General features: G+C 39.5%; 4 protein-coding genes across 13 annotated transcripts in view; 3 read left to right on the top strand and 1 right to left on the bottom strand.

The window, feature by feature from the left end:
* The window catches only part of LOC145444943 (heparan-alpha-glucosaminide N-acetyltransferase-like), a 33448-nt gene extending 18849 nt beyond the window's left edge, over positions 1 to 14599 (top strand). The window contains exon 15 of the mRNA XM_080323013.1: positions 14458 to 14599. Coding sequence (XP_080179139.1) covers position 14458 — 1 coding nt within the window. The 3' untranslated portion in view covers positions 14459 to 14599. The remainder of the gene's footprint in view (positions 1 to 14457) is intronic.
* LOC145444947 (uncharacterized) lies at positions 4406 to 5772 on the top strand. Its single transcript, XM_080323018.1, has one exon. It carries the CDS (start codon positions 4485 to 4487, stop codon positions 5268 to 5270), a length of 786 nt encoding a protein of 261 aa, XP_080179144.1. The 5' UTR covers positions 4406 to 4484; the 3' UTR covers positions 5271 to 5772.
* On the top strand, positions 7484 to 11910 carry LOC145444950 (calcineurin B homologous protein 1-like). Its single transcript, XM_080323021.1, has 6 exons — positions 7484 to 7827; positions 8044 to 8197; positions 8868 to 8977; positions 9039 to 9100; positions 11287 to 11409; positions 11735 to 11910. Exons 1-6 carry the CDS (start codon positions 7686 to 7688, stop codon positions 11786 to 11788), a joined length of 645 nt encoding a protein of 214 aa, XP_080179147.1. The 5' UTR covers positions 7484 to 7685; the 3' UTR covers positions 11789 to 11910.
* On the bottom strand, positions 13412 to 16424 carry LOC145444952 (uncharacterized). 10 transcript variants are annotated; one of them, XM_080323028.1, is made up of 10 exons: positions 16239 to 16424; positions 15475 to 15546; positions 15219 to 15291; positions 14962 to 15033; positions 14700 to 14775; positions 14439 to 14515; positions 14207 to 14281; positions 14105 to 14151; positions 13777 to 13851; positions 13412 to 13620 (listed from the first exon to the last, which is right to left on the bottom strand). In XM_080323028.1, exons 3-7 carry the CDS (start codon positions 15272 to 15274, stop codon positions 14272 to 14274), a joined length of 291 nt encoding a protein of 96 aa, XP_080179154.1. In that variant the 5' UTR covers positions 15275 to 15291; positions 15475 to 15546; positions 16239 to 16424; the 3' UTR covers positions 13412 to 13620; positions 13777 to 13851; positions 14105 to 14151; positions 14207 to 14271. The 10 variants fall into 10 exon arrangements, with proteins under 10 accessions (XP_080179154.1, XP_080179152.1, XP_080179156.1 ...); XM_080323026.1 differs by having other exon boundaries at positions 14105 to 14281; XM_080323030.1 differs by lacking the exon at positions 13777 to 13851 and having other exon boundaries at positions 14112 to 14151.
* Positions 16425 to 16639: the final 215 nt, after the last annotated feature.

Here is a 16639-nt window from a genome sequence, read left to right as displayed (position 1 = left end):
GATAGTGAAAAGCAACCATCATTCCAACTATAAATCCTGAACACTCAACACTGTCGGATATTGTAAGCATGGCGTCATTTTTGTACTTCCCACTGAAAGACTTGTAAATTAGGCTTAGTTTTAAGACAACTATCTCGTATGACTTCAACAAAACGGGACTATTGTCAGTTGCTCACTACATGGACTCTTATTATACGTATCTGATTATCTGATACATATTTTGTTGATAGCACAACAAACTTTGCTACAACCTTCAAGATTTTCACGTACAAACTCGATGATCAAAAATGACCAAGGCTCACAAGCTCATTTTTGTGTTTTACAATTCTTGGATATGGTGATGCTATTAGTATCAATTGGGTTTACAAGTATTTTGCTTTTTGTCTTAAAGCAGTCCCATACATGGGTCGTGTGACTTGAAGCAGACATGAACTAATTTCATATTTTCCAATCCAAATCCGGTTCCGGATCTGTGATTCGAATCCAACAACGAGCAAGCGACGTTGTCGTCAAGACATAGCCTTTGTAAACGCTATGTTCCAGGCTTAGTTCTCATTTCAGTCAAGTTTACAATAATATCATCATTAAGGATTGCGATTGTGATACAATGAAAAAATGATAATATCAACATTAAAGATTGCGATACAATGACAAAATGGGACTGAGTCGAAGCGACTTGGAATGGGGCTGTTCCACTTCATTTTGAACACGCGGTGGCGACAAAGGTAACTCGACCCAAATCTGTTTTGTTGCTATATACTTTAATATGGGAATGGACTAAACATGGACCTAATTTCGTCTCTTGACGCACAACGAGGATGGTCAAAGTATCCATATCAACTTAAATCATCCATATGGATAAGAAATAGCTGTTAGCCGACGAAAATGATGCTATTTCTTGGCGTCTTGTTCTCGTGATGGAAGTGCCGAAATTATGATTATATCCTGATCACCAACTGCTATGGTTCTATCATTATTATTCTCGCCATTTAGCGGCCAAAACTACACCAGATTGAACTGGATTCAACACAAACCCTTTCTAGATATATTATGACCTTACCAAATAGCTGTCTGGTTGGAAGACTTGATGTCATTCCGATACCTTCCTATTCTTCAATCTCATCACTATCTGTTGGTGTTTTTATATGATAAAATACTAATAATACCAACTAGATCTCATCCTCACTGATGATTGACAATAAACGATGTACCAGTTGTATTGTTGCGGTTATTTTGTTGAATAAAATGAAAAGGTTATAAACTAAAGTCGTAAAGCGTAATAGTCTATAAAGCAGAGGTTCTCGAATGTTAAGCACATAAACATTGGATCATCATCATCATTATTGGTTTATTAGCAATTTTATCAGTTCAATACACCACAAAATCCGATAAAAGGAGTAGTCTATGGAATCAGACACCCACCTAGGCCTAGGCGATGTAAAGAGGAGGCATGCACACCGAATTAAAAGTAAAGAAAATAGTATAGAAAAAAGCAAACAAAAATTCTAAGCAACGTATCTATGCATGCTCATTATTACACAATTACATAATTCTTAGGAAGAAGGAAAGTCAACCCGCTATTTGAGAAACCCATGTATGGGACTGCTTTAAGACAAAAAGCAAAATACTTGTAAACCCAATTGATACTAATAGCATCACCATATCCAAGAATTGTAAAACACAAAAATGAGCTTGTGAGCCTTGGTCATTTTTGATCATCGAGTTTGTACGTGAAAATCTTGAAGGTTGTAGCAAAGTTTGTTGTGCTATCAACAAAATATGTATCAGATAATCAGATACGTATAATAAGAGTCCATGTAGTGAGCAACTGACAATAGTCCCGTTTTGTTGAAGTCATACGAGATAGTTGTCTTAAAACTAAGCCTAATTTACAAGTCTTTCAGTGGGAAGTACAAAAATGACGCCATGCTTACAATATCCGACAGTGTTGAGTGTTCAGGATTTATAGTTGGAATGATGGTTGCTTTTCACTATCAACTATAGAGTATGCTTCTTTCAATAAGGGGTGAATCACTATAGATTCAGCTATCCCCTTTTCCAAATTGTTGAAATTGTCAGAACAAGATGCCGTGACTGATGACTCGTACAGTTTATTCTTTTGCAACAGCTTTTGACACTGACGTCTCTTCTGCAACCTTTTTCATTGAAACAGAACAGATGAGGCTGCCTTTACCGAAGTGTAATCAGCTTCATTGTAATTCAAACGCACGATTTTTATATGTTGTAGGACCTCACAGCAGCAAATGTACAATGTACATAACGTAATTTTCCATAACACATAACAATCATGGGGGAGCTGATTTACTGCAGGAGAAGCAGGATGCATCGTGTTGGTGAAATGATATTCTGCAGACAACATTTCCAGGAGAGGACTAGGCATCCATACCTCTTCTTCGTAAACGGAGCCCATCCTCCCGATAACTTTCTGTTTCGAATTGATGCATCTTCTGAGATCAAATGACCGTCATCCTTACACAATGAGGCATATAAAACTCGCCATATCATACGACTCTCGGAAAATTAACAGTAACGTACCGGTAAGCTTCCACCTGGGTAAACAGTGAACTCGGCCCATGACGAACTCGGCCTATTGAACTCGGCCCATGACGAACTCGGCCTATGACCAACTCGACGAACTCGGCCTATGACCAACTCGGCCCATGGTGAATTTGTTAAAAAAAATTATTATAAATGTCGTGAATTGTATTAATTCTGTGGAGACAATGGTAAATTGGTGGTGATGGACATGTCGTATCAATGTTATTACCACTGGGGGCAGTATCGTCAAGGAATAGGGCCTAGACAGAAAAAAAACTCGCACCAACTCAACTATTAATGTGAATTATATTACGATAATTATAATATTATCAAGTGATTAGGAGGTTAGGATTAGGGTTATGATTAGAGTTAGGTTAGGGTTAGGATTAGGGTTAGCTTAGGGTTATGATTAGGGTTAGGTTAGGGTTAGGGTTATGATTAGAGTTAGGTTAGGGTTAGGATTAGGTTAGGGTTAGGATTAGGGTTAGCTTATGGTTAGGATTAGGGTTATGATTAGGGTTATGATTAGAGTTAGGTTAGGGTTAGGATTCGGGTTAGCTTAGGATTAGGGTTATGATTAGGGTTGGGGTTAGGATTAGAGTTAGGTTAGGGTTAGCTTAGGATTAGGTTAGGGTTATGATTAGGGTTATGATTAGGGTTAGGTTAGGATTAGGGTTAGGATTAGGGTTAGGTTAGGATTAGGGTTAGATTAGGGTTAGGTTAGGATTAGGGTTACGTTAGGATTAGGGTTAGGATTAGGGTTAGGTTAGGATTAGGGTTAGGTTAGGGTTAGGGACAGACAGACCTGACTTTAGATTCATACGACTTGCCCACGTGTTATGACGGCGGCAAGTAAAACTTCCAATTCCGAGAACTGCAATACTGCCCCCCCCCCCCTATTAGGAATAGCATTCGTACGACATGTCCATCAATCCCAAATTAACCATTTTCTCCGACAAATAATACAATTTACGACGTTTATAATCATTAATACTAAGAAATTCCCCACAGGCCGAGTTGGTCATAGGCCGAGTTCATCATGGGCCGAGTTCGTCATAAGCCGCGGTGGTTATGGGCCGAGTTCGTCATAGGCCGAGTTCGTCATGGGCCGAATTCGTCATGGGCCGAGTTCACTGGCAGTCCCCACGTGTTATGACGGCGGCAAGTATAACTTCCAATTCCGACGACTGCAATACTGCCCTCCCCCAGCATTCGTACGACATGTCCATCACTCCCAAATTAACCATTTTCTCCGACAAATAATACAATTTACGACGTTTATAATCATTAATACTAAGAAATTCCCCACGGGCCGAGTTCGTCATGGGCCGAGTTCACTGGCAACCTCCACCTGCCAATGCCATGATGCCAATGTCCATCACGAGGACTAGACGCCAAGAAATAGCCTCATTTTCGACGGCTAACAGCTACTTGATATCCATATGGATAATTCATATTGATATGGATACTTTCACCATCCTCGTTGTACGCCAATAGACGAAATTGGGTCCATGTTTTGTCCATTCCCATAGTAAAGCATATAGCAACAAAACAAATTTGGGTCGAGTTACCTTTGTCGCCACCGCGTGTTCAAAATGAAGTGGAACAGCCCCATAGTATTACAGTCAAGCAATGTTGTTTGGGACAGAAATTACTAGCTGAGAGGAAGAAATCAAGTAGAAAATAATCAATAACGATCAAGCTGGATAATCCAAGCGCTTTGGTTATTGCATAGTGCATGCATATCCCCTTCATTCCAAATTTATGCCAATCATTCGAATCAGCTGAGAAATGGATTTAATGTTGCACATGTTCGTTGTAATGCTCCACGTAACACATGTTATTGTTCGCGAACTCCATTCTCCAAACTTCGGTCGGCTCCCTTACTACTGAATTTGCGAATATTAGCTCCATTTATTAAAAAGATGAAAATAATTTGTGCTGGATTCTGGAAAACCGGCACCAAGAGCCTAGCTAACGCCCTGTCACAGTTGGGATATCGAGTCTACGATTTTGACGATCAACTCTTTGATCTGTATGACCTGTGGGAAAAGTTCTTTGATGGCAGTGTGACGGACGAGGAGATACGGAAGAGACTAGAGAATGTAGATGTGTTGATTGATGGGCCTGTTATCGCCTTTTGGGAAGAAATTTTGCGCGTGTTTCCAGACGCGAAAGTCATTTTGACAACAAGGCCTGAAGATGATTGGTTCAAGAGTTATAAAGGAATGGTTGATCTCGGCTGGGGTAGATATTTAGCCGTTATCATGGCTATGGCAGTTTTACTTACACCTGCTGGCCGTCGTTTCTTCAACGTTGCCATGGGAGTAGCTGAATTCTGTTTATCGGTCGAAGGGCCCATGCGATTATCACTTATAACTCCACCAAAAAGTCCGCGTCTGTGTAAATTGAAATATCGCAAGCACAATTGCTATGTTCGAAGTACTGTGAGCAAGACTCAACTCCTCGAGTATCGTGCCATCGATGGATGGGAACCAATATGTCAATTTTTGGGTGAAAACGTACCCGAGAATCAGCCTTACCCACACAAAAACAAAAAAGGCTCACTTTTCTCCAGTGGAGAATTTTTTAGACATCCCGAAATGAGAAATTTGGCCTTCCAAACTCTCTTAGTGTCGATTCTTCTTGTCGTATTATTGTGTTATGTATTATCTCTCGTCTGGTCGTATCTCCTTACGTTCCTTTCTTAGCCATCGGATAATTTGTAGAAATTGGTAAATTCCAGATGCACAACTGCCCTAATTTGAAACACATTATCTATTAATATATACCATGTAACCTACATCTATCTATTAGGCCTATATATATATAAAATAATCATAGCCTATATCCTTACTTATATTCATTTTATATCACACTTTTTTCATGAACTGTTCAATCAAACCTTTTTTGTCATGAAGAGTTTGAATTTCATATTTGAATACCGGTATTCTCTCCGACTTTCTCTATTATTAATTCGCATTTATCGTTCTTCAAGCCCAGTACAATGTACATCTTGATGTCGTCCTAGTGCAATGAACTGGCTTGTTTGTTGATTGAATGAATGCTCCGATTGCTCCATGCCTTGGTTTTACATATAGAGAGGCCTTCGAGAGCACGGAATATGTGTTAACATGAGACGTCCAACCACAATCTCTCATCTGAAAAAGCAAAACTTATTATAGTTGATATAAGATGTTATTTCCAATTCTCTACTAGGGGGGGGTGGGGGAACTTGAGTAGGTAGGGGAATTTGAGTACATTCGACAAAAACTTTTGCTTTCTCAACATATCTGCTTTAAATTCCGCAGTTCTGCATTCATTCATTAGCTCACTATGTAAGCTCTAGTTAAGACTAATAACCATTTCTATCAAAGGCCGATTATAGCTTCCACGTGGAATTGAAAGTTTGTGAAATTTTTTTTCATTTTTGACACCACTTTTCAACTTCTTTGCAGACAGCATAAAAATGGTTGTTGCATATCCAAATATTGCTTAAGTTTGTGATAGGTGATCATGCTACAAGGTATGGCAATGCATTTTGTCGATGGTGGTAAGAGTAAGTTTTAATTTGAAGAATATTTTTTTGGGGTGATTCGGGTATAGTATAAATTAGGGGTGGGTTAAATTGAGTATACTACTAAATGATAACTTTTTTTGTTGCACTGTCATCAGAGAGGTTGTAGATACTCTTTTGAATCTTGTTATTCTGATTTTGTTACACAATTAGAGAGTTAAAACAATAACAGACAAGCTCAGGTATTATGAGAAGAAGCGAACCCCTAAATATGCACCACATGAATTTGATCAGGCCATCAAAGAAAGTAGGACAGGAAAGAGCTGTTATAATAGAGTCTGGGATTCCCTATGAAGCACTCATAACAAAGTTAATTAGAGCAACACAGAAAATTGTAGCCACAAGAGCAAGAATCGGTCGAAGAAAGTGACTAGATGAAAAGTTTGACTCGGGCAATTACTACACAGTAGTCTCACAAATAATGAAAAGAGAATCAAGAAATTATTTAGCTAGTCATAATGCCAAAAGAAGGCATGTTCACTTGATCAGGCCATAACTGGTGAGGTGCTGACATCAGAAGAAAGCATGACCAGACTTTAAGATGAGGAGAATGTATGAAAGCTAAAACGCAAGAGCAATGATGTTGTGGTCAGTGACGATTATGAGGAGGAAGTGGCCACTCTAAGTACAGTTCTGAGATGGACTTGGGGAATTTGAAACAATTCAGAAAGAGGAAGGATATCAACGAGTTTGATTGGCTCGTTATACAATACAGACAGACAAAGTTTCTGGGGCAGGTGGAAAATATGATGGGTGGCGGTGAAACATTTGAACATAATTTTTTCAACCAACGGGTTGCATATTTTCCTATCCCTGAAACATTGATGACATCAATTTCATGTTGAGAATATTTTCCATTTCATTCAATGAAGTAATTTTCAAAGTGAAAGCACCAATTTCAGAAAGAAGAGGGGTTGTCAAATTTGATTTGAATCCAAACAAGTAGTGAAACTTTGACATCTAATTATTTCGTTCTGCTGTTCCTCCTAAAAAAGTTTCTCTTTAAACAACAATAAGAGATCTTGTTCCAGTTTCTTTTTTAAAAACATGTAAATATACTCAGTTTTCCCATACAATGGGTCATTTGGGTATAACGTGGGGATAAGGCTTGCTTCAAGTACAATTTAGACAGTATACTCAATTTTCCCACAAAATTGGGGTAAATTGAGTATACGAATTTGTAAAAAAAAAATCACAATATTTTTCCACTGCGAGCAAATTGAATCTTCAATTCATTTGCAACCGAAAATTCAACCATACAATGTAACAAATATCAACCAGCCACCATTTTATTTGACTGTTTATGAAAATGACAGCTGCTCAAACTTGAAAATATACTCAAATTCCCCCATCCCCCCTAGTTGCTGACAGTTAGGCAACCCCTGACGATTGCTTGTCAGTCGAAATATTCAGGTTCATTTTAATATGAATATACTATTCAATTGTACGGTATATTAAGACTTATTATTTACGCTGGATCGGATAATGATATATTGTTGGTATTTTGCTTCCAGCCATAGCAATATATTGACATATTCATGTTATCCTGATGATAAGATTTGAATCAACAATCTATCTATCTTGTGATCTCAGATTATATAATATATATATTGTAAGCAGTAAAATGGGGGCTAAAGCGTCGTCTGATCTTAGAGAAGAAGAAATCGACGCAATTCAAAAAGAAACTGGCTGTAAGCTACATTTTGTATTGCAATCTCAATAAAAGGCAATTTTTGAAGTACTTGAACTAGATTTTGCCTACTCACACTACTTAATAAGTAGTTATGATTTTTGACTACTTCTACTTGACAGTTTTCAGTTTTGTACTTACTTGTGAACCACCACTCCTACTTCTACTTGAGTAGCGACGGTGACTACTTTGACCACCTCTGTATTTGATGTTGCAGTTTCGCAGAACCAGATCATTCGACTTTTTACGCGATTCACAAGCTTGGACAAGGAGCAAAATGGATTCTTAACGCGTGATGCATTTTTAAGGATTCCCGAGCTGGCGATCAATCCCATCGCTGACAGAATTGTGGAGTCGTTCTTTGTCAAAGGGTATGTTTCACTATGCTACAAGGTTCATTGTACAGTAAATTTACTGTTCGACGCATATAGCAAATGACAGATACCAATGATGATGGTTTGTTGAATTTGTAAATTACATACTCATTATTTGGACTGGTCAAAATACGGTACGGACTGCGTGATTCGATTCTGAATCCATTATTTGTCTTAGAATCAAAAACCACTCAATATGACAGCATAGCAGTATGAATGATATGGAAAGTTAAATATATACCTTTTATGCAACCACAAAGAAAATAATGCTAGATCTACATCACATTGAAGACAATTTCGTATTTTCTAGTTTCTACCATACCTATTTCATTGCAATCATATGGGTCATATGGTCATTTCCACTAACGTGGGTGGTTTTGTACTACAAGTTTCGAATGCTGTGATACGACCCATATAGGTTTCAAGTCTTTCCCACCAGAAAATAGTATCAAAACTATAATTCTTTTTGATCAATTACCTCTTGCTGGTAAAAGAGCGTATAATTTCACAACTCCATTCAGATTGGAGTATTCGAATCATTTTGCGAAATGTCGTTTTGTAACATACATCTTTCACTCATAACATTTTCAGACACACCACTCGAAGCCATTTATTAATCTAATGCTTAATCGGCGCTGGATAATGATTAGAAGTCGCAAATTTTTAGTCACGACCATGTCAACTTTCGTCAATTCATGAAAACGCTGGCCGTGTTCCGTCCGATATCCGCTAAGACAGCAGATGATGCTATCAATGGAAGAAATAAGAAACTCGAATGTAAGAAATAAAACCGGGTATAGCGTAAGTTATTTATGATTAAAGTGTAATTGTTTTGCAGTTGTATTCTCATTGTACGATTCAGATAAGGATGGAAAAATATCAAAGACAGATTTACAAGAAGTAAGTGTTCTTCCATTACATTTCTGTATGTGTAGATCAGGGGTCTCAAACTCAAATGTGCTCGCGGGCCAATTTCATAGTTTTTGATGGCGTCGCAGGCCGCAGCACAAATAATATGGGCCTATTCAATTTATTTCCAAGTAGGCCTTATTTGCCGACTGGCATTCCACACACATCATGAACATGTGCACTAGCAAATCACATTTTTAAATATTTAAATAAAATTGTTGTTGTACTTGGCTATAAATACCATGTGAGAGTACAAATGCATCATGACATCGTAAAAGCTGTCGTATTATAATTTTGCAGCAAGCGGACATTTTGACGTGCCACCATTGTAGGTAGAATATTTTAGAATGGAACAAAGATTGATCTGATCTCAGAGCCATGCAGCAGGAGCAGTACAGCCTAATCTAGGTTTCGGGCATATCCTGATAACTAGGTTATGGCTGATCATGTCATTACCAAAGTAAAATTGAATCAGAGTTAGATTCACCTCCGAATATTGGAGCAGATCAATGGCAATTTGAATATAATGATTAATATGCCATAGCAATAGAAATGTCCAATCGCCGAAAAATTCATTTGTGTTACAGCTGTGGAGCGTACCACTACTTTACCCGCCACCTTTAATTGGCGATAATAACATGGATAAAGAGACACAAGATGTAACTAACTATATACATCAAGGGGGTTACAGAATGCCATTGGTTACCATATCGACCTGCTTAGATGGCTATATACGCTATGCCAGCTATTGCCTTTTTGATCTATTACTATTCCCCATTACAGTTTGATAGTATGTTGCGTCCGTGGTTGTACCAAGTCCTTCTCTGCATGTAACGTTTGGCCCAAAGAGTCATTTTTATTTTATTACCCAGATTTCGAGTAATTCTACAAAAAGTCGTGCCCAAGTCCAAATCACAATTTTCAGTCACGAATCATGTTTTATCATCATAAACAGGTAATGTGATATAACAGCGATCTTCCAAAGCATGGTAAATTTTGAAAGTGATATGATAGCAAAACTGATGAGTAGTTTTATATCTTCGGAGTACCGGTAGTTTTAGAGCAAATCTATGTGGCAGGTAGATATTGTCGAATAGCGTACTTCAAAATACAAAATGCTGACGCGGGCCACATTCGATGATCTCGCGAGCCGCGTGTTTGAGACCCCTGGTGTAGACCATCGTGTACGTACGTACAAAAATCCAATTTAGTTAGTTGACGGTCAACTAACTAGCTTACTGGTTTTTAAGTAGTTCTCGCTGCGGATTTGAAAATGCGAGTTGCTCTAACTGGTGTTCCGTTGTGTGATGTTTTTTGGTAGCTAAGCAGCATCACTATTAGTAGGGCTGGGCAAAATCGAGTACCTGAGTGATTCGATTCTGAATCACGTAATATGCTTTGAGTCGAGTAATCGAGTATCACTCGTTATGACGTCATAAAAGAATGTAATACGTCACAGTTCAAATATGTACCGTTTATGCCCCCACAAGGAATATAATGCCTTTTATCCATCTCATAAATGATAATTTGGTATTTTTTCGACCATACCGATTTCATTCCACTTCGGAAATGTGCTGCGTCCAGTAACCTTCGTACCATATGTCTCGTTCGTATGCTACGATACCGCCAATCAAGGTTTTTCAAGGCTTCACCAGTGAAAATTAGTATCGAAACTATAATTCTCGTTGATAAATTAACTTTCAGTGGCGAGAAGCTCATAATTTCAGTACTCGAATCATTGTGCCCAGCCCTAACTATTACCAATGACATCGAGGGGTGGGTTTTGAAGGTCAAAACCCCTCCCATCCCAAACTCGAAACCCCATCCTTTTGCAGTGCCGATTATATCTCCAACATTCCTTAGCTCATTTGCAATTCGGGAATCGTGTGTGTGAATAGATGTGTTTTGGTTTCGGATTTTTTAAGGTCGTTAGTTGTAGTTGCGAGTTCTAAAAAGTGAGCAGAGCTAGTTGCGTAATTTCAAAATACAGGAGTTGTAGTTTGTTCAAGTCTGAATGTGACGGTTTGATCACTGTTGTTTTGACTACCTCCTTTTCATTGTATTGCAATTCCTATGGTAGGCTATTTTAAATCGACTATGATAGCGATACTATCATACTATCGTAAGTCAATTGAGCCGTGTGATCCGATTTCTAACATGAATTCCCACTTTCGTAGATACTCGGTCTGATGGTCGGGGCCAACATTAGCCCGGAGCAACTTTCCTTCATAGCGGAACGGACTATTCTTGAAAGTGATAAGGACAACGATAGGTCGATCAGCAGAGATGAGTTTCTGAAAGTAAGCAGCGATTTTCGGTCGACAATATTAAACATCTCTACATAGCGGATCACAACACCCATTGAAGCTATACTTGAGTAGTCTTCGCTACTCGATGATTGTCTTCTGCTTTATTATCCTATCAAGTGCACACATTGCACAATCAATGACTTGATCCCACACCTACGGACATAACGATACTTTTATTCACCAGTCAAGTGGGTAGTTGGAATTGCTTCTTGTCTGGGGTTTTTAATTCCGGACTCCTCAATCGCCGTTGGATATGTAATACCAAGAAAGCTGAGTGTGCACTCTTTCTCAAAGCATATTATCATTTCCGTTGCAGGCCATGGACTCCGCCGAGTGCAACACGAAGATGAGCGTGCGTTTCTTGGACTAACCTACGGATGATTTACGCCAAACAACGCTTTATTAATCATTTTATTCCCTTTTTTTGATGCATATTTGTTAATAGCGATTTAAATCCACAAACAACTTAAATATAATGTAGCAGATATGGTGGCCGATGACCCCTGTAGGGTCCACAACAGAGAGCCGGTGTTGGACTAGGGTAGGGTTACCTCCTTTTTCGGGTTTTTGAAAATGTCCTCCGAGCAGGACTTTGGAGCCGGAGCCCCGGAGCCGTGCATTTTTACCGGAGCTGGAGCTCTATATAAAATTCAGCCGGAGCTGGAGCCAGTTATTTGAGGGGTAGCTCTGGCTCCGACGTATTTCATAAGATGCTATTATATATGCAACAACCATATCTGCTGAGTTCACCGAATTCAACAGCAGGCCTTCGCGATATTAAGAATCTTTTCCTCTTTGGCGCTACATTTCCCGATTAACCATGTTCCTGGGGATTTGACAGCAGAGTAGTCGTATGTTCAATTTTCACACATGAGTGCCCAACCTCGGTATGCGACATATGCCTGTGAATATTGTGGGTATTCGGCACACCCGCAATTTCATCATCGGCACAACCTTGTTGGCCAATTGTATACGGTTCGAAAACAATGATCACTATGTATTACGCGAAATGGGAGATATGTTAAAAACGTGATTTCGTCGCACATGCCGATATGACGAGCACGAGCCGTCTCATCATTGCTATGAATCGGATAAGCAAATACTCGTTTTTTCGTGATAGTTCTTTAGTCGGGCCGCGAAAGTGGACAGTGTTATTGCGAGTATGCATGCTAATTGCAATTCATTACTGCGCATCGTTGTCATCTCCAGTAAGGATTTTCGAGCTTAAATAGGATATGGCAGAAGAGTAGGCCAAAACCCCATAGTATTCTACGTTGGAGACAAACTACTGATTTGATACACGATTTCCAATTTGTAATCATCTGTTTCGTAAACTTGTAAATGTGCAATGTGCATACGGTATAGTTTAATTCGTTATGGGCATGGCGCAATGTGCACGGCACAGTGTTTATTTCGATTCATTTCAACGGGAAAATATTATTCCGATAAACTTAATCGACACCGGATGGGCTGGTAACGAGCGCACCAATATCGAACGTCAAACTATAGAAATTAAACATGGAACGGCAACGACCGATTTTGCATCTTCGTTCCGCTTCGCTGAGGCTGGAGTGGAGAATTGTTTTGCGTAAGCGACTGTAGGATTTCTGGCAATCCAAAAGCTATCTTCCCGAGCGCAGAAATAACTGATTCTGGTCTTGATCGAAAGTTACTGTTGCACCGATTCCGAAAATATAAATTAAAATATTGATCAGGCACTGATCCACCTAGAATCTGTCCTCCAAGTCTGAAATATCGGCATTGTTCAGAACAATCTTGTAACCGCAACACAATGGCCATAACAATGACCCGTTGCGACTCTCCGATTGTTCGAACAATGCCGATATTTCAGACTTGGAAGATCTGCATCTTCCAAGCCTAAAACTAGCTGTCTAGTGTAAGCGGTTATCAAGATGTGGCTGTTTACGGCTCGATCGGTGAAAGTGCACGACAGAAATTTTTTATTTGCTATTTGGGACTTATATCGAGACACTTTTTCGAAATTCAAAATTTTTATTTTTTACTCCACCCTAGTGTTGTACAACAGATTGCTGACAAAGCTGAGGAAGGATAAGAAAACCGCAGTATGTATGCGTCAAGAGATAATAAAGGCCATCCATCGGACGATGGTCTTCTTTTCAAATACTGCATCAACATGGCGGCACAGCACTCTATCCTGGCTTCTTTCTGCATCATATTCACCTGGAAGAAAAGGGTAATCACAAAGATGTATTAACATTTCAGGCTAAAGTTTAGACCGTCGTCAGACAAATGCCTCTGTTTCATCAAGTTCAATCAGACATCTAGATCATCCCTCCACAACATTACATTGACACGCAACGCTCAAAATTAGCTTACCTGCATGTGTGTGCCCTCACAGTGCTTGCACTACACTTTTGATCGAGTGTGCTGGTGGCTTGTCTCTAGCTTTCCCTTTAAAACACCACAAGGATTGTAACAGTCTCCTAGGATAAATATCAGTATGTAGCATTGCAAATGAAGAGGTAACACAAGTTTATGGCGTTATACAAGCATATGGCACATCGCGACTCAATTTACTTCAGTGTTGCATAAACCATCAGAATCTTTAAGACATTCAACATGCACATTCTGCCCGCCCGTCTTTATATATCATCATTGGTAATATGCAAACACTAAATACTCTACAACTATTAGATGAACTTACTTGAGCCTGGTCTGTCAAGATCCCGGACGACATGCGTCGTTACAGCTTTGTAGCTGATGAACGCTGTCAAGTGACACGCTTGGCTGGGAACGACCTCACCCTCCCACGATGATGACTGCATCGTTTGCAGGGCAAGAACCGCAAAGATCTGTGACGCGGTTTCCAAATCAGCGTGTCCTGTAAATACAATCAACAGTCAATTTTACGAAACAAAAGTTGATCAATTTACAATGACAATGCAAGCCTTCAAACAAATGCCTCGAACTCTATGTCACTAGTATAGATCAGACTAGTCATCACATGACCATGACCACATAATCAAGAAATTACCCACCTGCTGAAAAAATTTCCAGACAAGGCAAAAAGACATCTGCTGTGAAGAAGAAGATCTGCATCTAATCGGTGATGGTCCTGTTAATACACACACTAACTATCAGTTTCTACATATCCGATGTGGGCTAGTTTTAGTCGCAATGCAAGTCATCAGATAAATTATTTGCATTTGTCGTCACTATCGATCAGACTCTTCCTATTCTTACGATCATCACATGACTATGACCACATAATCCAACACTGCAATCAAAAAATTGCCCACCTGCTTAACAAATTTCCAGGCACTGTGAAGCCATCTGTCGTCCCCTGGAAAAGATCTGCAGCCAATCAGTCCAGTTCTGTAAATACACATTTTCACCGTCAGTTTCAACACATCGACAGTTTGCTAATTTTAATCGCAACGCGCAAGTCGTTAGACAAATGCCTCGCCTATTATCATCACTAATATATATCGGACTCGTCATCTGCGATCATCACATGACTAAGGCCACAGTATTCCGCACCGCGATCAAGAAATCGCCCACCTGGTCAAATTTCCATGCACTGCGAAGGCATCCGTATCCCTTGGAAGATCTGCATCTGAGCAGTTGCCAGTCCTGTAAATACACATTTTCACCCTCAGATTCAACATATTCAAAGTTTGCTAATTTTCAATCGCAATGCAAGTCGTCAGACAAATGCCTCGTACATTATCGTCACTAATATATATCAGACTCGTCATCTACGATCATCACGTGACTATGAACACACCATCCCGCAAGACTATCAAAAAATTGCCCACCTGCTCAAATATCCATACACTGAGAAGACATCTGTCATCCCTTGGAAGAACTGCATCTAATAAGTGACCAGTCCTGGAAATACACATCTTAATCATCAGTTTTAACTTGGGTTAATTATTTATTTACAATCGCAATGCAAGTCGTCAGACAAATGCCTCGTACATTATCGTCACTAATATATATCAGACTCGTCATCTACGATCATCACATGACTATACCCACACTATCCGCAAACACGATTAAGAAATTGCCCACCTGCTCAAGTTTCCAGACACTGCGAAGACATCCGTCATCCCTTGAAGATCTGCATCTAATCAGTGACCAGTCCTGAAATACACATCTTAACCATCAGTTTTAACTTGGGTTAATTATTTATTTACAATCGCAATGCAAGTCGTCAGACAAATGCCTCGTACATTATCGTCACTAATATATATCAGACTCGTCATCTACGATCATCACATGACTATACCCACACTATCCGCAAACACGATTAAGAAATTGCCCACCTGCTCAAGTTTCCAGACACTGCGAAGACATCCGTCATCCCTTGAAGATCTGCATCTAATCAGTGACCAGTCCTGAAATACACATCTTAGCCGTCAAGTTTCAACACATGTTAATCATAAATTTACAATCGCAATGCAAGTCGTCAGACAAATGCCTCGTACAGTATCGTCACTAATATATATCAGACTCGTCATCTACGATCATCACATGACTATGAACACACTATCCGCAAACACGATTAAGAAATTGCCCACCTGCTCAAGTTTCCAGACACTGCGAAGACATCCGTCATCCCTTGAAGATCTGCATCTAATAAGTGACCAGTCCTGAAATACACATCTTAGCCGTCAAGTTTCAACACATGTTAATCATAAATTTACAATCGCAATGCAAGTCGTCAGACAAATGCCTCGTACAGTATCGTCACTAATATATATCAGACTCGTCATCTACGATCATCACATGACTATGAATACACCATCCCGCAACACGATCAAGAAATTGCCCACCTGCTCAAATTTCCAGACACTGAGAAGACATCTGTCATCTGTTGGAAGATCTGTATCTAGTCAATGACCAGTCCTGTAAATACATTTTCAGTCAGTTCCGACATACTTCAAGTGGGCTGATTTTCAAGTACAGTTCAAGTCGTCAGATAAATGCCTCGCACATGTCGTCACTTTATATCAGACTCTTCCTGCTAGACATAGCCAAACTCAGCAGGAAGGCAGCATTGGTTATGTCTTCATTAATAATCAGGTACCCCGGCAAGGGTACACATACAATGCATAACATCACAGTCCGGAAATGAAATACAAACTTTAACATGCCCACCTGAATTTATACTTCATGAAGTCAGGGAGCTCCATATTGTTCAGCTTTCCGGGGCGAGTGGAGACTAAATATTATT

This window comes from Botryllus schlosseri, chromosome 8 (assembly GCF_051294905.1).
Source record: "Botryllus schlosseri isolate E-star chromosome 8, Bs_hap1, whole genome shotgun sequence".
NCBI lineage: Eukaryota > Metazoa > Chordata > Ascidiacea > Stolidobranchia > Styelidae > Botryllus > Botryllus schlosseri.
Note: the sequence above shows the minus strand (reverse complement) of the source record. Positions and strands in the feature narration are given on the sequence as shown.